Below are 25,101 nucleotides of genomic sequence, written 5' to 3'. Positions count from 1 at the left end.
TATGTAAGTCCTCTACAATAATTGTACTTTTGTCAGTGTCTTCTGTTATTAATTACTTTATATAATTTGTACTCCTGGGTTGGGTGCATATATATAAGTAAGTGTTATCTTCTTGATATTGTGTCCCCTTTATCATTATAAAGTATCCACCATTGTTTCTTGATACCTTTTTTATCTTGAAATCTATTTTGTTTGATATAAGAATGGCTAGACCTGGCCCAGCTGGGTGGCTCAGTTGGTTGGAACATTGTCCCATGCACCAAAAGAGTGCAGATTCGATTCCCGCTCAGGGCACATATCTAGATTGTGGGTTCGATCTCTGGTTGGGGCGCATGCAGGATGCAACCAATCCATGTTTCTCTCCCATGTTGATGTCTTCCTCTCTCTCTCTTCCTCCCTCCCCTTCTCCTCTCTCTCCAATCAATAAAAAAGACATATCTTCTGGTGAGGATTAAAAAAGAATGGCTCCACCTGCTTTCTCTGGATGCCATTTGCTTGGGGTATCATCTGCCACCCCCTCACTTTGAGTCTATGTTTGTCTTTGCAGCTGAGATGGGTTTTGTAAAGGCAGCAAATATTTGGGTTTCGTTTTTTAGTCCATGTTTGTGTGGTGAGCAAGGCGTCCTTTGTTGGATTATAGCTGCCCAACCTGTGACTTGGAGGGAAGAGACCTGGAGGTTTTCTCCTGCTGCCATGCTGCTGGCGTCCCGCCTTTGATGACTTTCTTGCCTCACGTCTGGGCCCTAAGGCTGGAGGTCCTCAGGCTCATTCCGTGTGGAAATTCTTCTTCATTTTCTGTGTCTCCTTACGCTTTTCTTCTTTGCTTTCTTACACCACACATCTAACCTTGACCTCAGGATGAACTCATGGTGATGAACCTCCCTTTGTGTTTTCTGGCTCATGACACCTCCCTGTTTCTTTCCTGACTGATGTTATAACCAGCTCACATTTTATCCTTGCCCTGTTGAAAGTTAGAATCTCATCGTCTTTATTTGTTTCAGCAGATCTTTTGAGGAACTTCTGTGCCAGACACTATGCTGGGGTTGGGATGCAGCCATGCTCTGGGTGGGAGCCCCCTAACTCCAAGGAGAAGGATGAAAGAGAGTTTTGCGTTTTCCAAGTGTTGGGGGGAGGAAGCAAGCAAAGGGGAGGGAAACCTGCTTTTCATTGGATGGCCAGGGAAGGCTTGCTGCTCTGAGGAGGTGACATTGATGTTCAAACAGAAACGGTGAAAATGAGCTGAGCACTTAGAGAGGGACAAGGAAAATAGTTATTTTTTTCCTGATATTTATCTAATTCATAAATAGACACTCCACAGGCATTGGATGATATCTATGAGTAGATAACTGCCTGGAACTGTTGTCTTTTCCGCTGAACTTCCTTGATTCCTGAAGGCCCTGTATTAGACCTACACCAGATCCTTCTTCACGTTAAGGCAGAGAGGGACTATGTTTGTTTGTTAAAGGGATATTACCTGGAAGGGCAGCTGTTATTGACACCTAGTAATGTATTCAGAGTGGGGCAGAAGGGAATATATAAGAATATATTCCCTTCATCATTGGGTGGTATTTCTCTGTGCATTTCCTATACCCTTCTCCTCCCCTCAACTCAGATCATTCTGATTCATTAGCCCATGAGGAAAAGTGTGAGTGTGTGTGTGTGCGTGTGTGTGTGTGTGTGTGTAGCCACCATTATTAGTCACCATCTTTATATGAATTATTTTAAATTATTACTGCAACTTTAGTCCAGAAGTAGACTTCTGGGACAGATCTGAAGCTTCTGACCTTGGGACTAGGTGGGTGTCAAAATTTAATCTTTAGCTAAGAGGCAGGAGAAGAGCTCCAGATTTCTTGGGGGTGAGAAGACTAGAGGGAGGTACTAACAAAGGAGAACAGGGGCACACTGAAGATACATTTTTCTGGATATATGCACATATATATATATTTAACACAGTTCACCATTTTTTCTTTAATATTTGTATTTATTTCAGAGATGAAGGGCGGGAGAGAGAGAGAAAGAGAAACACCAATGATGAGAGAAAATTATTGATCGGCTGCCTCCTGCACGCCCCCTACTGGGGAGCGAGCCCACAACCCGGGCATGTGCCCTGTCCAGGAATTGAACCGTGACCTCCTGGTTCATAGGTTGACGCTCAACCACTGAGGCACACTGGCTGGGCCTGACTTCATAATTTTGCATATAGTCAGCTCAAGCAGAGAGAAGATATTATCTACCAGGACAAGGTCTAGTGTTTTCTTGCAAGTCTAAGTTTGTAAAAGTAAGTTATTGTTTTTCAGAGAAAGAAGATTTAGATAAGAATATGTGAAATGGTTTATAAGGCTTCAGTAACTTGCTTGAGGTATTTTGGCCAGTGCTTTTGAGAAGGGAAAGGCACTTAAATATGATCCCCAATACGGTCAAACCTTGATTCTAAATTGTCTCCCATCTCAAACAATTCGCTTCTCAACCTGACAACCCTTTCATGATGATAGCTATTTGGTCAGTCACAAGTTTCTCAGGCAACAAACAAAGGAGAGAATGTGTGAGTATGAGTCAGTTTACCACTGTTAAAATCTCAGGATATTGTACTGTGAATATTTTTGTGTGTCTTTTTGCTTTTGTTGCTGCTTATTATTATTAAATTTTCATTTTTTATTATACATTTCCTTTCCTTTTTGTCAAATTTACATTTCATTGTCCTTTTTTTGTTTTTAAAATGTTTATTTATAGATTAGACAGTACATTAGACATGTATTATATATGAAAAGATTAAAACAGGGACTCATGCCCTAACCGGTTTGGCTCAGTGGATAGAGCGTCAGCCTGCGGACTGAAGGGTCCCGGGTTTGATTCCGGTCAAGGGCATGTACCTTGGTTGTGGGCACATCCCCAGTAGTGCGTGTGCAGGAGGCAGCTGATCGATGTTTCTCTCTCATTGATGTTTCTAACTCTCTATCCCTCTCCCTTCCTCTCTGTAAAAATCAATAAAATATATTTAAAAACAAAACAGGGAATCATTTGGGGGTCTGGAACAGATTAATTCAATTTACATTGTTTCTAATGGGAAAAAATGATTCAGTTTTCGAACAGCCTTCTGGAACGAATTAAATTCAAGAAACAAGGTTCCCACTTTTTTTTTTTTTTACTGCTACTCAAGGAATGTAGTTATTTACAATCATAGTGGACTTCTATGGTAGTGTTTTCCATGTTCCAAAAATTCTACCACTTTGCTTTTTAAGGAAGTAGTAGTAGTGATATTATAAGGATGATTTTGGATATATCCTAATCCTAAGTTATTGTTAGTAACAAGTTACTGTGGTGGTGAACCTTGATGGAGCACAGTTTTGTTTGTATTTAGACATGTATTACTTTTGTGGTTAATTTATCTGACAAATAGCTTCAAGAAGTTTGTGTTTTTGGAAATGATCTTACAGCTCTCTAGCAAGCAACATTTTTGTTTGTACATGGGGTGCTCTTTGGAGTTTTCCATCCATATTTGGTTTGGTTTTCTCCCCGTTATAATTCTTCATACACTCAGAGATGACATCTCAAGTGCTATATGAAATATAACTGATTCTTAGCAAATGGATGATCGTTATATTGATATTTCTATCGGGATTGCATTATATCTAATGATTATAGTATATAGTAAATGGGGGTAGAATGTACATCTTGATAATTGAATAAAAATGGTTTATTAATGCAACAAACTTTTATGACCTACTATGTTTAAACACCAGAGATAGAGAGTTTTAAACACCAAAGATAGAGAGTTGAAAATTATCCTATATAATAAAGAGCTAATATGCTAATTAGACTGAACAGCAGAACGACCAGATGAAGCTGGGCTGTGAGGGGCTGCGAGGCCCGAGCCTCTTGCACGAATTTTGTGCATCGGGCCTCTAGTATTATCATAAAATGTCTATCAGGCTGTTAGATGAAAAAGCATATCTTATTTTAATAAAAAATTACTTGTGAGGTTAAACTCTCGAAACATTAGCTAAAATGTTTTTTTCAAAATGAATTCTTCCTGCTGTGTTTTTTGTTTGCATCTTTGTTGTGATTTATTTATTTTTGGTAGGCAAGATATTGAGATTACTTTATGAGTTTAAAATTTGTGGTTATTGGTGGGCAAGAGTGGCCAACAGTCTGAATTCAACAATATTTTAAATGTTCTTTATTTCATACATCCTGTTTTCAATTCTAAACATGGAGAGGTTTGGTATCATGATTTTTCCCCTCCATCACCATTTATCCCCCCAATACCCTCTTTCCCCTTCTTTCCACCCCTTCCCCCCGCCGCAGTTACCACACTGTTGTCTATGTCCATGAGTTTTTTTCTCCTTTTTGCTCAATCCCTTTACCTTCCCAAAACCCCCTCTCACCAGAGCTCTCTGCCTCTTCTCTCAGAAATGAATGTCTCTGTTTTGCTTGTTAGTTAAGGTTGTTTATTAAATTCCACATATGAATGAAATCACATGGTACTGGTCTTTCTCTGACTGGCTTATTTCACTTAGCTAACTTTCTCCAGGTCCATCCATGCTTCCACAAAAGGTAACATTTTCTTCCTTTTACGGCCACATAGTATTCCATTGTGTAAAGGTACCGTAGCTGTTTTAGCCACTCATCTACTGGTGGACACTTGGGCTGCTTCCAAATCTTGGTTATTGTAAATAACGCTGCAGTGGACATAGGGGTGCATATATTCTTTTGTGTTTCTTCATTTAAATTCCCAGAAGTGGGGTTTATGGGTCAAAGGCAGTTCCATTTTTAATTTTTTGAGGTACCTCCATACTGCTTTCCACAGTGACTGTACGAATCTGCATTCCCACCAACAGTGCATAAGGGTTCCCTTTTCTCCATTCTCTCCAGCACTTATATTGTTTGTTGATTTATTCATGATAGCCATCCTGACTGGTGTGAGGTGATACCTCATTGTGAGGGGTGCTTTTAGCATTTATCCAGTATGCCTTATTCAATCCTTCGTCCCACTCTAGTTAATAACCATAGAGTCACTAATATGTCCCTAGCTGTTTTATAGAAACTAGCTTTGCTTTCTTCCTTGCTTATTTTCTTCATATATTCATTCAACAAATCTTTATTAAATGCCTGCTATTTCGGGTACTCTTCTAAATGCTGTGGAAGCTGGAGTTAACAAAACAGGTGGATATTTGAGTCTAGAACTTGAAAGGGTGTTACAGGCTATATTTACAGGTAAAGTTATCCACATTATGGCCATGGCGTGACCATCTCAGCACAAATGAAGTCACTAAGAAAAAGGTAGAAAATGAAAATTTAAAGAACTATGAAATAACATGGGGAGAAAATAGTTATCAGAAGTTATCCTAGAGGTGAAGGTGAGCCAATAAGAGAGACTAGACTGAGAAGGAGAAGCCAGAAAGGCCTGAGAAAAATGAGGAAAGTGTTGGAATGACGGGAATTCTGGGTACAATAATGTTTTAAGAAGGAGGAAGTGGTGAACAGTGTCAGATGCTACAGAGATACCAGCTAAAGCATACAAGTCCTTTTGGATTAATAATGAAGAGATAACTGAGAAGAATTTTAATTAGAGTTGGGTTAGGATACGTTGATGCTACTATATTCCAGGGTTGTTTTAGTCTGGATTCTTTGGTTTCAAGTCACCTCAAACTAGGTTTCAGGTAAAGGAAGGGTTGGTTGACTAGGTTCTGTAGATGGCTTGGAAGATACAAATTGCAGGAATTTGAATGATGCACCCAGCCCGTAGGATCCAGTAAAATGGGGACCTTGACTTCACGCTATCAAGATCATCTCTTGCCATTTCTCTCTGCTTCTTTATGCCTGTTAGTGACATTCTTTTTCACTAAAGACTGCTTTCTAGATATGGAGGAGGACAATAAATAGTGCAGTCTTCTACCTCTGGAGTGGGATTGTGTGTTTTTTTGTTTGTTTGTTTGTTTGTTTGTTTTTATCAATTCTGAATATCAGAGTCTTAGGGAATGGCTGAAATCACCCATTTTGGACTGTGTGGTGTGCCTGGGCCAGTTGCTAATATCCTGGATGCAAGCTCATGAAAGAACATCAGTGGCTCCCAAGATATTTATGAGACTATAGGGCAGTGGTTCTCAACCTTCTGGCCCTTTAAATATAGTTCCTCATGTTGTGACCCCCAACCATAAAATTATTTTCATTGCTACTTCATAATTGTAATGTTGCTACTGTTATGAATCATAATGTAAATATCTGATATGCAGGATGGTCTTAGGCGACCCCTGTGAAAGGGTCTTTCGACTGCCAAAGGGGTCGCAACCCACAGGTTGAGAACCGCTGCTATAGGGTATGGCAGGTCCCGTTAGGGGGAGGGAAACTTTCTAGGTAGTTCTGGGTCTCCACTCCAAGTAGGTATAAGATGGAATAGGAAACGAGGGAGCAGAGAAAGTGAGTGTAGACCACTCTTTCGACCTGGGCTATGAAAGTGAATGTTTTGATGGTAACTGAACAGGGACAGTTGGGCCTTGGTATGGTTATTTTATAGCTAAATCATTGATGGAGATTTAGGAATGAGGATTGAAAATGTATTTGAAAACAAGGTATACATGCTAATTTTAATGTTTATGAAAAAATTTATATGCGGGTATATACTGTGGACTTAGACATTTATGTGAACAGGGGAAATCTGGCTCATAATTACCAACCTCAAAAAAAATTTTATTTGTGCTCACTTTATTGTCAGATGTATGTTCTCTGCATAGTCTTCTTTGTGTTTGGGATGATTATACCTGGAGAAAAAACCCAGAGAATATTAGCTTTTCCAAAAGATTATTGAGGCCAAAAAGATGCTTAATTTTATATGTAAGAAGAATAAACTCCAGAGAAGTGAAGTGAAGGAATCACTCACAGGTACAACATCAGAAGAAGAGGGAGCTTTCCTCCTTGGGTTTAGAGAGCAAAGAAGTCTTTCCTAGACCCTCTTCCATAGACGCCCCCTCATGAGCCATTGTCCAGAAGCAGAGGACAACACCCAACTCTGAAACCTGTTGCTGACAAAAGAAATGTGATAACCTTATTAGTGTAAAACGAGGAGGGTCCGCCCCCAAAAATTGTGTGCCTGAACGAAATCGGGGTTGTCCAGGAAGAGGAGAGAGGTGAGTAGGAACTCAACGGTGTTAGTACATAACTAAGATAAAGAGTTTATATTTTATTCTGTGGACAATGGGATACTCCCCAAATCTTTTAAATCATGGAATAGATAAAACCAGATTTATGTTTGAGAAGTAACAACCTTCATAAAATACCTATGATGAGACATGAAGTAACAACAGGTCATTTTTACACTTTCCTCAAACTACATAATAAGTTAGTCACAGAGTAGAAATGAATTGCAGGTCTCCAGTATTTTCCCCTTATTACCCACATTTCATTCTCATTATATGTTTATATGCTGCTGATGGTTGTGTATTTGTCTTTTGCCGTGAAATTCAGGTTGATATCTTTGAACTGGCTATGATACCAGCAATGGATTTGTAAAAGTTAGGAATGTGACCATCCTGCTTATGATTACAGTTATTTTAGATGCTTCCTAAGGAGGCATTTAAAAAAATTGCCATCAAGGTGTCTGCTATTATTACTGATTGGGTTATTTGAGTGTATAATACACATATGTAACTGTTGTAAAATTTACTGTGGTAAATTTTATTTTTTATTTTTCTAAATATATATATACACACACACATATATATATATTGATTTTAGAGAGGAAGGGAGAGGGAGAGAGAGATAGAAACATCAATGATGAGAGAGAATCACTGATCAGCTACCTCCTGCACGCCCCACGCTGGGGATTGAGCCTACAACCTGGGCGTGTGCCCAGACGGGAAATCAAACTGTGACCGCCTGGTTCATAGGTTGATGCTCAACCACTGAGCCATGCCAGCCGGGCTACTCTGGTAAATTTTAAAGGATAGTCAGAGGAAGCATGATGTGGTTGGTGCCTCGGGAAACTGGGGAAAGCTATAAAATGATGTGGTAATGAAGGATGCGTAAGATAGGACAGGTCCTTTTAGATGAAAGAAACAACAGCATGGAAAAGAAAGGCAGAAAAACCAGGGAATACCAAGGTGCATATAAATAGAGCATAATGTCAGGGGAAAGACATTGGAAATAAAGCTGTGAATGGATCACAGAGAAGCTCACACATGTTGGACACTGTACTACCTCTTGAAGAGGTAGAGAGGGGTGTGTTTCTATTCGTGTGTGTGTGTGTGTGTGTGTGTGTGTGTGTTAATCCTTATCTGAGAACTAGTTTAGAGGACGAGAGAGAGAACATCAATCGGCTGCCTTCTGTAGCCTTTCGTACATGCCTGACTGGGAGTTGAATCTGTAATCTGTATATGTCCTAATCGGGAATCGAACCAGCAACCTTTGGGTGCACAGGATGATGCTCAACCAACTGAGCCACTCCAGCCAGGCTGTATTCCTATTCTTCTTATGAGGGATTGAGGTTCAGGATAACTACCTTGCCTGAGGCCTTACTACTAATTGTTGAGTCTACATTTGGAACCTAGCAATTCTCCTATTATGCCAAATATTCTCCCACTTTATAACTTTGCCATGTTTAAAATGTTAGCATTTCCCTTTTATTCTCAGGCATTGTTTTGTGAAGGGTTCTGAGCAGGAATGAACATTACCAGGAGTGCTCTCAGGGAAATAAGATGGCATCATTGTGGGGCCTGGCTGGCCACCATCTGGTCTCCATTAGTCTCTTGGAATATCTCACACCCAAACACTGGAGTCGCTAAATGACTGTATTGTCAGAACTATGTTTGCCATATTTTCTGGAGAAATAAAAATGAAATTCTATACCCAGTGTTTTTCTCCCCTAATTGTCTTCTCTTTTTCATTTAGTAGTGTTTTGGTCCACTTGGGATTCATCCTCTTTAGTGTATACCTTCTAGCTTTCTTAACTAATACTTATTCCAATAGGACTAACTCTGGACTACCTACTAGCTGACCAAGAGGTTCCTCAATCCATAACACCCCTGAGGCATAGATATCCTAATTGACATAACAAACTCTGATGGAAAAAGATATACAATCTACCAATACTGAACTTTCTGTCTTTTCACACTAATCATCTCTTGAGTGGTATGTAAACAGGGGAAATGTAGAATGCCTATTCTTTATACTTTAAAAACATGTCTGGAACTATTTGAACTAACTAAAAGTAAAATAAGTGTCAGGGTAGATTATGACATACCTTTTCCCTTTTACTTAAAAAAAAAAAAAGGAAATGGAAAACATACCACTTCTCGAAGACCCTGACATTGAAATGGTATCCGTAATGTATTTATATATGCCACACTTTCTTCTATGCATCGGCCATCTTTAGTACATATGTGTTGGATAGATGCCATATGGGTTGAAATAACCACATATGGAAAATCTTGTTTAGAAGTGGTGTGAATCATTAAGGTAAAAGTGAAGTCAGTTCTTTTGATTATACATACTTGCCGATCTGATAGAAATGGTTTTTCTTTTATCATTTGATAAAGAGATTATTAGCTTGAGGAAAAAAAGTTTAAAATATCAAGAGAAGGATATACTTAGTAGAAAACAATCCTTCAATAAATGTCAGCATTCTCCTACAGCAACCAAAAATAGAAATTACGTACAAGAACAATGTACTTTCAAGCACTTAAAAACTACATAAGAAACATTACAACAATATTGGTTTTAGTATATCTTCTAATTTGAAATGGAGTGAAATGCTTCTGTGGTTAAATCAGCTTTTTTTTACTGTTTGCTATAAAAATTACAAGCATATATATTTCAGAATGTTTTTTTAATTCAAAACAAATGCAACAGAACTCAGCATACTTGAAACACATTTTCTGAATTTATTTGAAATCTTTTGACTCCAGAGAGTTCTGTGTGTGTGTAAGGGTTAGGCCTGACTGGTTATTTCACCATCTATCTCCATCCTGGCTTGATTGCACCGAACAGCCCAGAATGAGTTCCATATGCTCCCACTTTGTCTAAGTTTGTAGGACCTCTGGGTTGGAACTCCATTTGATCAGAGTAAAGCTAACCATCTCAGAAATTTGGCTCATGTCAAATGCTTAGAGCTCCACATGGATTCCAGTTCGAATGTATACGTTCCCGTTAGAAGTTGTGGCGATTTGCTATGCATTGGCTTACTTGTTATTGTTCCTAAAATATGGATGGCATTTCAAGAATTTAAAATCATTTGCCTACCTTTGATGACGATGATGATCTCCTGGAGAGAGTTATGTTGCAAATACGGACCAAGACACATCATCAAAACGTTTTCAAATAAAAATTATGATATATCAATTTTTTCCTAACACTGGACAGATGAATTCAGAAGGACAAAGATAATCTAAAGTTTGAAAGGGAAACCCATTGTCATCTTTGTAGTTTATTTCTCTTTTTTTCTTATTAAAAAAATAAAAAATATGGGTTTAAGGTATATTTTCAAGCGTAGGCATTGCTCAAGAATCAGGTCAAGTTAAGTAAGGTGGGGTCTGTGTCCTCTAAGGCCTGGCTTTTAGCTCCGGAGGTAAACGAAGCTGTCCAGGGCACGTTTCTCCCTCTTCGGGCTCTTTCCTCCCTGTTTGGGTCTTCCCTCTCTTTCTTCTCCTTTCCTTTCACTACTGGACTTTTTCATTATTCCCGCTCCCCCACCCCCCTCCTCCTGCTCCTCCTTTCTCCGGCTGTGCTTCCCTTGTGTGTCTGGCCTGGCTTCTCTAACAGTTCAGCGTGAGTGTTAGCAGAATGAAAACCAGATGGACCCGCAGTTCCCACTGTTATCTCCCAGCTGACTCTGGCCGGCCCCCCTTATCCCTCCTTCCTGGGCATAACAGGAATAGTTGCCTTTATTTAGGGCGACTCGTATGTGCTGCCGCACCTTTTCCCTCAGCTGCAACATCAGCAGGCAGCTGTGTAGTCCCTGTTGCTGAGGTTGGTTGAGGTGAGTAGACTGTGTAATGAATTTAACTAGTAAAGAAGTGGTTCGAAACCTGCCTAGCTTCTGTATTGTTCTAGAATAATTGATTTACTGAGCCTTTTCTTGCTTGTTTGTGAATCCTCGTCCCAGGATGTTTTTTTCCATTGATTTTTAGAGAGTGAAAGGGAGGTAGAGGAAGAGCGAAGGGGGGAGAGAGAGAGAGAGAGAGAGAGAGAAGGAAGAGAGAAACATCCATGTGAGAGGGATACATCAATTGGTTGCCTCCCGCATGTGCCCTGACTGGGGCCAGGTATGAAACCTGTAACGTAGGTACATGCCCTTAACCTAACTGGGAATGGGACCCGCGTTCGTCCGGGGGTGCGCAGGCCATCACTCTAACCACTGAGCACCACCGGCTAGGGTTACTGATGCTGGTTTTTCAATAATGTGGAAAAGCAATATGAAGGCTATTTTTAGCAGTAAGACAAAGGTGGGAGTGCTCTCCAGCGGTGTCTTTGCCATCACCTCACTCAGAGCACTCATTCACTACAGCGACATTCTTCGTTACTCAACCAGAGGCCCTGATACTACTAACCAGATAGATCCTCTGTCAGAGGGCTCTTCTGAGAACGATGAGGAGGAGGAGGGGGAGGAGGAGGAGGAGGAGGATGATATTGGTCTTTCTTTTATTACACCTCCCCCAGCATGGCATTAACATAATTTCAACATTTAAATATTGTGTCCTATGGCAACTCAAGTCTTAGGAATCTGCTGTGAATAAAGGGGAGGTAGTTTTAGAATGGTCAGAGTAGTAATTTGGGCCTTCCATTTTCTTTTAATAATTGACCTTTCAGTTATTTTGAGTCATTAACTCTGTACCCATATGGTTATAATATTTTTAAAGGCCCATTCTTTACCAATAGTCTGTGTTATTTTACTTTTCAAAAACTCATAGAGTGCGAAATATCTGTATCTAAGGCTGAAAAAGGTGCCTTAAACATTAAACATGTTTGTATGTATGTGTGTGTACGTGTGTGTGTGTGTGTGAGAACATCTCTACACATGTTTGAGAAAAATTGGATCTAAAGAAACAAACAGAAACTTCTATATTTTTTTTTTTACTGGAGATTTGATAAAGAGATTAGACTGAGGAAGAAAAGTTTAACATTCCAAGAAAAGAGTGTACTCAGTAGAAAACAGGCCTGAGCAAATGTTCATTATTGGGTAATCAGAAAACTTCTCCATATCTGTCACCTGCTCATGAAAAACATATGGAAGGTCTTTAGTTCTTTTTAATTCTCAATGTGGGACTTTTTTATTCTGACTCTACCTGCGATTGTTAATTGAAATATTGGCCTCATGTTTTTGAAGCGGTGGGTCATAAACTCACAAAGTCTACGTAAATAACAGCTTAACTTCGTTGTGTGACATATGCCATTGAGGGAGCGGTGATTTTTCAAACAGGGCAGAAAACATTGATGTGAGATCTGTGTCATGGAGACGTACTCTGCGTCATCCAACAGGCCAGGAAACTCAGTGTGGAAAGGGGGTGAGCGGTGTTATGAACATCGCTGGCTCCTCCCAGTATTTCATCTACAGAACAGAACTTTATATGGGTGTTATTTCGAAGCGGGCGGAGGGGTTCATTGCTGTCTTCCTCTTCTATTTTTTTACCTCTTGCGAATATTGGCTCCTGCCTTGAGTGAAGTTGCGCTGTTGTTTATAACACTAACAAGGGAGCCTGTGCCCACCCTAGAAATAACGATAGGACGTAAAGTCACCCAGGTACAAACGAGGCCCTGTCATCTGAGCTGCACCCACCCACGTCAGTGGGGTCTGGATGATAAAGTCCTGATTTCAACGTCAGTAGATGAGCCTTGTTTGATGGATAGAAGGTGATGGGTTTCTTGTGTTTACTTGCTTGTAAAAACGGTGAGTCCCCCACTTAGAACACTGAGGTGCTTGAGAAAGTAACATGTTCCCGGTGGCACCCTCCAGATCGGACTGAGAAACACTCCACGATGCCAGACTCACCTGTGGATGTGAAGACTCCGTCCAGGCTGACTCCTCCCACGATGCCACCGCCCCCGACAACTCAAGGAGCCCCGAGAACCAGTTCATTTACACCAACAACGTGTGAGTAGGCGTTTTCATTTTGAAGTTTGAAAGTTTTTCTGCAAGTAAAACTTAAAAGAAGATCCAGCATCAATGAATTATGCAGAAATGAAGCAAGAAAAAATCATTTATTTTCCAGTGAGGTATTGAGTACAGATGTGTTGTATCATAAGTATAATTTGTAGGGATGGCAGTATTTGCCTGTCTTTTGTGCTTGCTTCAGAAATGTATTTTGCTAACATCTCCGTGAGTGAAGAACACTACGTTTGGTCTGTAACTCGAGATGTTACCACTGTAACTTTTAATTTGACTTAATGTGGAGCTTCTTATTGTAGTCTGTTCATTTTGACTTGGAACATGTAATAATTCAGGTTACATCTGGTCTTCTAATACTGTTTTCTTCTATTATTTACAAATCACTTTAAAATCTAACATTTTTAGGATTTATGTTTAAAATGTAATGTTTAGACACACACACAAAATGACTTTATGCAACAGTTGTATACAGAAATCTTTCTGAAATAAGGAGCATCTTTCTTGTCCTGAAACTGTCAGGCTTTTTTTTTTAAACATAGTTTTATTAATTTCAGAGAGGAAGGGAGAGGGAGAGAGCAAGAAACATCAATGATGAGAGAATCATTGATCAGCTGTCTCCTGCACGCCCCACATTGGGGATTGAGCCCGCAACCCAGGCATGTGCCCTTCACTGGAATCGAACCCGGGACCCTTCAGTCCACAGGCTGACGCTCTACCCACTGCGCCAAACCAGCCAGTGCGTGAAACTGTCAGACTACATTCCATTTTGGCTCAGGTCCCCTGTTCTGAATCAGTGGAGAGTATTGCTTTTTGTGTCATGCAGGAAAGGACGGAATATTCTGACAGAATCTCAACTTTCCTTTCTTTCCTGTATATTATAGTAGGGATAGCAGGTAGCTTTGTTTTCATCTGTCTCAAAGTGTTGGTTAAAATTGTTGTCAAGGATTTGTGAGAAAAAAAACACACACACAAAACTATATTGCAGATAATAGTATGGATAGACGATGTGCCATTAAATCTACACGCATAAAAAATACCAGGCAAGAATAGATTCATGGGATTGGAAAGGATGGACAAAACACACAGCCCAGACTGTGTATGCAGAGTGGCATTGCCATTTGAAAGGCCTTTCCAAACGTGTAAGGAGTAGGAGGCCGCAGCAGTGCCAAGTTGTAGCCCTGTCATCTTGTATTTGTTTTGTTGTTATCCAAAACCATAGTGATAGGCATATGTCTCCCGTGAGAAGTCCTAGAGAGCTGTCATTTCTTGACAGGTTGCTTTGGTACTCATGTAGGACAAGAGACCTTTTTTTTTTTATTTAAAAAAAAGAATAATAGTGTACTTAAAATATCTTCAAACTATTGTTGGGAATAGTTTATCAAAATTATATTTAAAAATGTGTTTGGGAAAAATCAATTTGTCAAATTAATTGACTTAACGTAAAATCAACATTTTCCTTAGGGAGAAATGTGCAAATCTTTCTAGCCTCCAAGTTATCGATTATCATCTTGATGTTCAAGTAAATATGATCAGAAATGAATTTACCGGATTACCGCCAACTATTATTAATGGGATAGATATGTACCTTTTGGATTTCTTGAAATAAGTCCCTGATAGTTATCATATCTATTTTGGCTTTTCCCTAAAGAAGGGGTTAAGAAATATGAGGGGAAGAAAATAGCCTTCTAATTGGGTGGTTGTAAGGTTAAAGCTTGAAAGTCCAATTTTTATAAACATAGCTGTCAGCTTGTGTGTATAAAACATGATTAAAAATGTCCAGTGATAAATTTAGTCTCCACGAAATGTACACTTTCTCTAGGAGGGGAGCAGCTGAGAAAGAAATAGTTCTGTTACATTGATGTAAGCTGGTGACCAAAGGCTGACATCCAAGTGTTGTTTGTTCTGTGTTGGAAACATTTCAGGTGGTTGGCATATGTGCACATGGGCGGCAGGGCTGTCTCTGTGCTACAGCCGGCTCCATTTATAATCAGCTTCTGTGCAGAAAACCCTCGTGCAGTGTGAGGAGTAGACCCACTTAATTATAGAATACCTGAGCCGGTGTGAGCCTGTGAAGTCAAAGCATTTTACAAAAAAAGCTCCAACAGTCTTTTTGTTTGTTTGTTTTGTTTTAACACTTTTATTGATTTCAGAGAGGAAGGGAGAGGGAGAGAGAGAAACATCAGTGATGAGAGAGAATCATTGATCAGCTGCCTCTTGCACGCCCCCTACTGGGGCTGGAGCCCACAACCTGGGCATGTGCCCTGATGCAGAATCAAACCGTGACCTCCTGGTTCATAGTTCAATGCTCAACCACTGAGCCATGCCCAACCACTGAGCCACGCCGGTGGGGCTGTATTTATTTTTAACTTTAAATAATTTCTTTTAAAATTTTTTCAATTACAACGTAGGGGATGTAGTCAGTAATATTGCAATAACTATGTATGGTGTCAGATGGGCACTAGATTTATTGGGGGTGATCATTTTGTAAGTTATATAATGTCTGATCACTGGGTTCTACACCTGAAATGAATATAATATTGTACCTAGCAGTTTTTTTAAAAAAGAATTCACTAGACTTAAAGGGAAGGGAACTTGGTTATAATTTTCTTGTGCATTTCTCTATACGTTTACCTTTTCTCTCTGATTTTGTGCTCTTGACAGTAACTAATGGCACAAGCCATTCACCCACAGCCTTGAATGGTGCCCCCTCGCCGCCCAATGGCTTTAGCAATGGGCCTTCCTCTTCTTCCTCTTCTTCTCTGGCTAATCAACAGCTGCCCCCAGCCTGTGGCGCCAGGCAACTCAGTAAACTGAAACGGTTCCTTACTACCCTGCAGCAGTTTGGCAATGACATTTCACCAGAGATAGGAGAGAGAGTCCGCACCCTCGTCCTAGGACTGGTGGTAAGCAAACAGAAACCGGCCCAATTTTCTGGGGTAAGGGAGAGTGCATGGGGGGATGAAAAATACAGTCTCCTTTCTCACGGGTATTTTATTCTAGTCGTTTTTACTGCTAGAGATTGGGTCCAACTCTGATCATTCTATAACAAGGTTTTAAATTCTGCATTGCGTGTTGACCCCCCACCCCCACCATGGTTTCTCTTACTATTTGACTAATGAAGATATGGCTATATGCATATTTATTGCTATCTTGGCCATAAATGTGTAGTGTGTCTAAAATTCCATAAGTATATCCTCCCGGCATGGCTAGTGCCTTTCAACAGTGACAAAATGTTTTGGGTACGTGAATGATTCACTTCATGTAATTCAGTGCTCTTTTAAACTTCGTTGCTTTAGGGGACTTTTATTAGCCTAGATCCATGGTCGGCAAACCGCGGCTCGAGAGCCTCATGCGGCTCTTTGGCCCCGTGAGTGTGGCTCTTCCACAAAAGACCATGTGCGGGCATGCGCGTACAGAGCAATTGAAACTTCGTGGCCCATGCGCAGAAGTAGGTATTTTGTGGAAGAGCCACACTCACAGGGCCAAAGAGCCGCATGTGGCTCGCAAGCTGAGGTTTGCTGAGCTGCAGTTTGCTGACCACTGGCCTAGATGATGAACTAGAATTTATAACAAATAACATTCTCTTTGTATGTGTTTTCATTTTTAGGGCTAATCACATTAAGAATTGTTTATTGTGGTAAGATATATAAAACCTAAAATTTACCATTTTAAGGATTTCTCAGTATACATACGGTTCGGTGGCATTAAGCACATTCACTGTTGTGTAACCATCAGCACCATTCATCTCCAGAACTTTTTCATCACCCCAGACGGAACCTATGTCCCCATAAAACAAGAACACCCCAAATTTATCTCTCCTCACCTCCTACATCCATTAACTGGTTTTTGAATAAAAACAATTTTTTTTGATATAATTACTAAAATGATTCGCTTGAGAATAGAAGTGTTGACTAAGGCACATTATAGTATATTCTATACATTATCACGCTAGACATGAGAACAGGCATCCTTTTTTAGAGCCCTAGATCACTTTTGCATTTCCATGATTTCATATACACATGAGGGCTTCCATTTAGAAAGGTGATTTTCCCATAGCAGACGGAATCACGGACAAGTTACGAGCCACAACGTCAGTTCTTTCAGTATCCGGGCTAATCGTGGAACTGAGATTCACAAGATCGGCAGCAGTTTCCTTTTTCTTGAAATAGATCACTTATTTTTATTGCGCGGATTTACCGAGGGCAAAGACATACCAGTTGTGTTTTGTCAAAGAAGTTCCCAAATGAGAAGTCTGGCTGAGAGTCTAAGGCAGTAGACATGCTTCAAATCACGGCCTCTCACATGGCCAGAGATGTTGCAATTCAACTTTTTTTTTTTTAAAGTATGTGGAACTTTTCAGTGTCGTCTCCCGCTCCTCTGCACTCTAAGAACAACAGCTTGCACATTCCCCACAGTCCATCAGCTTCACCTTGTCCTCCTCAGGCAGGAAGGTGAATTTGACAGAAGAATGTCAGCCTCCTGCAGTTCCTTCTGTCACTCACTTATCTTTTCCTTTTCATTCATTCTCACGTTTTGCATAATAGGCTTTTCAACACCTAAATCAATTAGACGGAAGAACCACAAAGTAAATTCAAAACAGTGACTGTATTAAGAAAACGGTAAATGTGTTGTTACTAGTAGACATTTCCTCTGGCAACTGCTTTATAAATTGGATATGTCTTTAACAGCGGTTTCCATAACTTTAAATGTATCAAAAATTTGGTAGCCTTCAGTAGATTTTTCCACATCTTAAGTGGCATACTTTGAAGATATGTTTTATTTATCTGAAAACCTTATGGAGATAAGTGAGGGGGAAACATTAATAGTGCTTTGTACATGAGAGGGAGGCAGTGAACATTTGTCAAATGAGTGAATGACTAGATGATGCGTTTTGTTTTGGGCATTGAACACAAGCCATTCTATTTAAATCTTGGGACCATCCTTTGAAGTAGTGATTTTTATACACATTTTATATGTGGGGAAACTGAGGTTTGCAGAAGTAAAATACACATTGTGATAGGCCTATGACTTGCACTCAGGTAGTAAATCATAATGAATCTCATTATGCTGTTATTTAGACAGTTAAGAAAAAATATTCGTAACTGTTTTAATGTGCAAAACATAACCAAAATGGCTTTTGGGAAAATGAGCCATAGAAACAAAATGGGGGGAAGGGGTAGTAAAAGGTAAAGGGGGCCAAATATATAGTCATGGGAGATGATCTGACTTTGGCTATTGGGCACACAATGCAGTGTACAGATCTTGCATCATGAGAATGGATACTTGAACCTATATAATCTCATTAACTCATGTCACCCCCATATATTTAATTCATTAACAATTTTTAAAAAATTACTAACTGAAAATAAAGAGGCAAAATAAAAGATTAAAAAAAAGGGCCCCTTAACCTCTATTATTACAGATAGAAAGCTAGTGTTTATTCATAGTTTCATGTTAATATGTTTTGAATTTGGGGGTATGAAAAGCTTAGAACTTGGTACCCCATATTTTATCATAAAAGGAAAAGGAAGGGGAACACTATTCTGAAGCTGTTAGGTCACAAATGCCCCAGTTTTGTCAGGCACGAGGATAATCGGAGGCTTGAAGTTCAGACTACAGTTTACAGTTGTGATTCTGCCTAGGACTAAGGAAAATGAACCAAATATAGTTAATTTACTCAACACCTTTACAATAGGTTGTTGTCTGTTAAATCACTCATTGCAGGATACAAACCCCGAGTATTGGGGGCTTGTTTACATGGCATAGGTGAGAGTGAATAGAGTCATTTTGTAGTCTCTTTTGGGTTGAGCAATAAACCTTGCCTCTATGCTAAATGAAGTATCTTTGATAACTGGGGAATATTTTCACCCTCTATAAGATTCAGTGAATCGGAGAAGGCCCAAACTTTTTCTTTGGCTTCAATAGTGCAGCACACCACCCAACATAGCTGTTCATTCTGAGCAAGGATGCTTTGGTAGACATAGGAAGAATGGAAGGATGGAAGGACGGGAGAAGAATATTTCCACCAGCAGAAATACAGACATGACCTGTGGGGTGAATTGAGATTCTGACACTTGCCTTTGGCCCACTATGTGATCAGTTCTGCTTTTAAATAAAGAGTTTTCCATAAAGAGTAATATTAAAAGGTTCTTCATGATTTTAGAGACAAAATTCTCTGACAAAAGTATGCACATTATTCTCAAAGCACCATATTTATGGCCTTTCATTTTCAGATGTTATTTTAAAAGGTGGGTGATACAGTGAATTATAATATGCAGTATTTTTTACAAAGCCAGCGGTATTATATTGAAAATACTGCTTCCTGTATGTGTGTCTGCTGGTTGTTACAGTGTTTTAACCGTATTGGTAATTTAGTAATCTCATTGTTTTTACTGCCTGCCAAGAGACAAATGTGTTTATAATACATATTTTCTTCCACAGAACTCTACTTTGACAATTGAAGAATTTCATTCCAAACTGCAAGAAGCTACTAACTTCCCACTGCGACCTTTCGTCATCCCGTTCTTGAAGGTATTGTACAGCTCACTTGTCTGGAAAGTATTTCAGAGCATATTGTTGCTAGGTCACAATAGTGTTTCTTTTTAGGAGTGGAGGGTGGTCAGAAATTTAAGGGTGTTTTCACTCAGTTTACTGGGTGAAAACTATCTGAATATATATGGTTTTCTGGTCATTTCTGAGGCAGTCTTAAAATGATAATTCAGAGTGTTTTGAATAGTTAAGTTGGGAGAAGAATTGAGAAATCTCTTTGAATAAAGGCTTTGTTTATTTGTTTGTTTGTTTTGGTCCTTTGAGTTACATTTTGCTTGTCTTTAGAATGAATGTAAGATTGGTTCTTTCTTTTTAGTTTTTCAGAGTCTTAAAAATCCGTCTAATTTATTTTTGCAACAACCTAATGCAATAGAAAGAGCAGGCCCTCACCCCCTTTGTCAGTGAGGAAACTGGGAGTAAGTGGCAGATGCAGGGTATGTCGGTCTGAGAGTCGTTTGAGGTGTGATTTAGAAACAGTATTTATTCCTCAGTTTCCTGGTCTTCACCTTCTCCAACTACTGCTTCTTCAGTAAAGCAACTGCAAAAAACACACAAAAAGAGTTTCCAAGAGAAAGAAGGGACATGTTTATCCGGGACAGCAGGTTACTTCACTGATTGATACTAAAAGAATTGATAGTTTTGATAGAAAAATAAAATTTTGATAGGAAAGCAAATTATGCCCACTGCTTGGGCATAGTGGGTTGTTAGTGAATGCCATGTAGAGCAGTGGTTCTCAACCTTCTAGCCCTTTAAATACAGTTCCTCATGTTGTGACCCAACCATCAAATTATTTTCGTTGCTACTTCATAATTGTAATGTTGCTACTGTTATGAATCGTAATGTAAATATCTGATATGCAGGATGGTCTTAGGCGACCCCTGTGAAAGGGTCCTTCAACCGCCAAAGGGGTCGCGACCCACAGGTTGAGAACCGCTGATGTAGAGGAACAAACCCATTTTTATCCTAACTGTAGGCTTTGCAGATTGATTAAATGAGAAAGACTCATTCGCCTTCCCCTTTGCTGTGAAGTTCCATCTTTTTTTTTTTTTTAAATCAGACACATAAGGTTCAAGTAACTACCCAAAAACCTAGAAAAGTTGTCAGAACTGAGCCCAAATTAGAACTTTCTGGATGATACGTCTTTCCTGTTGTTATTCTTGTTGAAGTGAAATGAGATAGTTCTGTTCTGAGAATATTTACAAATCATTAAATTATATCTTTTTATATGGAAACCCAGATTTCCATTGTGTTCTTTTTATTATTTTCTATATTGTGTACATAAGGTTACAGGTATGATGTATCGGTATTTCCCTCCAAAATGGCTTCTACTACAATCATGTATTCTCAAAAGCAAATTGTTTTTTTAACATGTCAGTTGAGTCTAGAATCTTCAGTTTTCTAAGAGAGTTGCTTTCTGTAAAGATTTCATCATATGAATTCCATTTCCTGTGCAAATACCACTGGTTTCTTTGCTTGCAAGAAACTAAGGAAAGAAAAGGAGAGAAAAAAAAGGGAGGGGGGGCTCCTTTCAGGGTCAAGTTGGCAGCCAAAAAATTATTTTAAAAGCATACAAGGACACTTCCATGTTCTTCTATCACTGCTGCACACCATATGGTTACCATATCATTTAGTTGGGATCATTGGAATCAAAGATAAAACTTTTTTTTTTCTAATTTTAGTGCTTTTTCTCAAAGGAGACATTAATGACAAAAACCATATGGTTGTGGGAACTCGGGCCTTAATAAGTGCATTCAAACATTGCTCTAACAATATGCATTAAAGTCTTGTTTTCATTAAGCTAATGTAACCCTCAGACCCTCGATTCCATTTTGCATTTATGGAGAAACATTTACTGGAAAGATATTAGACACCATTCTAATTACCTAATCTGGCACCAGAATTAGAGCAAACAGAATTGCTTTGTATTACCATATTTTTTAAATTGAAAGAAGATGTTTATGGAACCACTAAATTAAGCCGAGCGCCACGTGAAAACCTCTTGTCTTGTGCCATCCATACATTTAAATTGGAAACTGGAGGCATGCGTGTTTACTATTAATCACTCCATTGTGTGACAGGGGTTGTATTAAAACATGAAGTTAGGGATCCCACCAAAATATAGATGAAAGAAAGCTCTTTAGTGAAAACAGTCCTAGATGCAGCTTCTTTTCTTAAAAGCCTCTTCCCCTGTAGACACCAGTTAAAAAGTATAGGTATGCTTTAACCACATCCACCCTCCAACAGTCTCCTTTGCAAAAATAGATTTGAGTCTGCAACTAAGAAGTTAGTCTCTCTATAACACATAGCCCAAGAGATGTGCATTTTATAACTTGTCTTCAGGGTTTTACTGTTTTGTGTGTCTTCAGAATCAACTTTTGTACTGACTATCTTAAGGCTGTTTCTGGATCGGAACCCTGGAATGCGTTGCCAAAACACATCTGCACACGAGCTGTCCAGCCTGGGGGTCAGCCCTCCTGATTATCATTCAGGAACTCGTCTCTGAGCTGGCGGAGCTCGGTCTGCCTGCCTGCTTAAATGTTCTCACAGAAGGAATCTGAGAGAGCCTGGCGCTGTGGTCCCAACCAAATCTGCTTCATACAGCATGGCCACAGTCTTGTTTGCAGTGTACATGGGAGGTGGGGTTTATGATATATCCCAGGTGCCTCCTCTTGATAAGAATGCTGAAGATAATATGAAGAAGGTCATGGGACAGTGTTGATCTCTCCCCCGGCGCCCCCCCCTAATTCTGAATCTCATGCTTTGTTAATGGAGTACTGGAGATACTTTGTGTTGTTTTGTTTTGTCTCCTCCTTTATTAAATCTTTTTTTTTTTTTTTAAATCTTTGGAATCCTTTGAAACAACCAGGACTAGAGAGGTTTGCAATATATTGTTTTGGACAACTTCTAAATCTTATCCATAGACTGCAGAATGATTCTTAAAACCTTTTAAGTGTTCAGGGGGGATTGCTATTTTATTATCTATGGATGGCACACAGGGTCTGAGAGCTACCTTCACTAAGGAGGAAACAGAGTTTAAAAATATTTTGAAAATATATTTATTACCCATATGACCCTCTAGACCAGTGGTTCTCAACCTTCCTAATGCCGCGACCCTTTAATACAGTTCCTCATGTTGTGGTGACCCCCAATTTCATTGTTACAAGTTGAACATGATGAAAGCATAGTGATTAATCACAAAAACAATATGTAATTATACATGTGTTTTCCGATGGTCTTAGGCAACCCCTGTGAAAGGGTCGTTCCACCCCCAAAGGGGTCGCGACCCACAGGTTGAGAACCGCTGCTCTAGACTAACTGCAAATGGTTTATTTTTAGCTACAGCATGTGGTATGTGCTTATCTTTAGCAAAAATCCTAGTATTTTCTACCTTGTGCAGAAACATGCATTGGCATTCTTAGGAGATGGACGCTTGGTTCATACCTCAGGTAATGGGTGGAGTTTCAAGTCCAGCCTTGGTGCCTGTCCCTGATAGTGTAGACCCGAGAGCCCATAGAGGAAGGCCGCTGGCACCTCCTGTATTCAGAAAGGCTTTTCAACCCGACAGGCTAACTAATATCCATGGCATCTTGTTCCTACAAATAAGATCCTGGGTTGCAAAGAGATTTAGCTTATGGGTCTCCCCTTGAATTTGGAGAGGTAAGTGTTGTTGTTCTTCACTCTGCCACCTATTCACTCTGTCCCCCCTGCCTCCCCCCAAAAGAGAATAAAAATAAAAGAGAGAGAGAGAGAAGAAAACACAACAGCAACCTGGATTTACAATGTCAGAGTACGTTTACTTTTTAGAGTGAAATTCCATTTCCGTTTGAACGCTTTACTGCGTGGAATCGTCTCCTTCCCTTTCGTTACATTTGAGATCGCCGGAATTATGTGTCCACAAACATGTTCAGAGAGTCTTTTTCCAAGTGCTGGGCTCAGTGAGGAGTGAGAGTTATGGGCACACAAGATTTCTCCTATGAAACTGTATGCAATTTTTAGAATAAGGACGCTATAAAGAAAACAGATTATTTTCGTAGACCACTCATATATGCTACTTTGTGCATGAATTCCACCCGGGATATCTGGCCATACTCTGGGCATTACTTAAATGTATGAATCTGACGATTACTAAAAATAATTTCTACATTCAACTCTATTATTATTATTATTATTATTATTATTATTATTATTTGAAGTTAGTAGTCAACCAGAGATGTTTCATAGGATTAACCTGTTTTACCTGGGCAAGTTACTAGATACAAAAAGAAATGTGTATATATTTCACATACCTTGTGTCTTCCATGAGGAATAAACAAAAATTGCTGATGGATGGAGCCAGAACTTTATATCCTGGGGGGCTTAATATTATATTAGATTCACATCTGAAGGACCTTAAAAGTAAATAAGTGCCAACCCCAGTGCTCCCCGTGGTCCTGGAAGCCGGAGGGGTGAGGTGGCTCACACAGGTCAGGCACCTCATGCTCGGGGCAGTGCAGGTCAGGGAGCAGCTCTGGGACCTGTGCCTGGACACCACACCTATTGCCTTTGTCCCCTCCCGCTCCCGCAGGCGAACCTGCCCCTGCTGCAGCGCGAGCTCCTGCACTGCGCGAGGCTGGCCAAGCAGAACCCTGCCCAGTACCTCGCCCAGCACGAGCAGCTGCTCCTGGACGCCAGCACCACCTCCCCTGTGGACTCCTCCGAGCTGCTCCTCGACGTGAACGAGAACGGGAAGAGGCGGACTCCAGACAGGTGAGGGGGAGCGCGGCGGGCTGGCCCGGCCTTGGCCTGGTACCCATGGGATGAGGACCTGCTGTGTGGGATGTCTAAGCTGACTGCTCACCTACACCTGTTGCAAAATAGCCATAAGCTAAAGGGTCCCTCCCGGGGACCTCGGTCTGGCCTGGGATGTTACAGAGGGATGACTCTGGCCTGTGCCAGGCTTTTGTGACGATTCATCTTTGTTGCTTATAATATTAAAGTCAAAGGTGAAGGCCCTGGCCAGGTAGTTCACTCAGTTGGTGAGAACATTGTCCCAATACACCAAGGTTGTGGTTTGATCCCCAGTCGGGGCACATACAAGAATCAACCAGTGGATGCATACATAAGTGGAACAACAAATCTCTCTCTCTCTCTCTCTCTCCCCCCCCCTCCCTCCCTCCCTCCCTCCCGCTCCGTCCCCTTTCTCCCTCTCCTTTCCTCTCTTCCTAAAATTAAAAAAATAAAAAATTCTTTAAAAATTAAATAAAGTAAAAGGTAAAGATGAATGCTATTCAGATGTGCTAATTGCCACTGATGGTTCTTAGACACACAGTCTTAAAATTGTCATTTAAAAAATATTATTCTTTTTTCTTTTAATCCTCACCCAAGGATATTTTTCCATTGATTTTTAGAGAGAGTGGAAGAGAGAGGGAAAGACAGAGAGAAATATCAATGTAAGAGAAACACATCGATTGGTTGCC

At 40.0% G+C, this 25,101-nt stretch overlaps 1 protein-coding gene across 1 annotated transcript in view; it reads left to right on the top strand.

Moving 5' to 3' along the window:
* Positions 1–25,101, top strand: part of RUNX1T1 (RUNX1 translocation partner 1) — a 101,935-nt gene that overhangs the window by 28,655 nt on the left and 48,179 nt on the right. The window contains exons 2-5 of the mRNA XM_006093314.3: positions 12,944–13,081; positions 15,758–15,999; positions 19,538–19,627; positions 24,210–24,391. Coding sequence (XP_006093376.1) covers positions 12,967–13,081; positions 15,758–15,999; positions 19,538–19,627; positions 24,210–24,391 — 629 coding nt within the window. The 5' untranslated portion in view covers positions 12,944–12,966. The remainder of the gene's footprint in view (positions 1–12,943; positions 13,082–15,757; positions 16,000–19,537; positions 19,628–24,209; positions 24,392–25,101) is intronic.

The sequence above is a fragment of the Myotis lucifugus genome, unplaced genomic scaffold, assembly GCF_000147115.1.
Source record: "Myotis lucifugus unplaced genomic scaffold, Myoluc2.0 scaffold_113, whole genome shotgun sequence".
Classification (NCBI taxonomy): domain Eukaryota; kingdom Metazoa; phylum Chordata; class Mammalia; order Chiroptera; family Vespertilionidae; genus Myotis; species Myotis lucifugus.
This window is presented reverse-complemented; position numbering and strand designations above follow the sequence as displayed.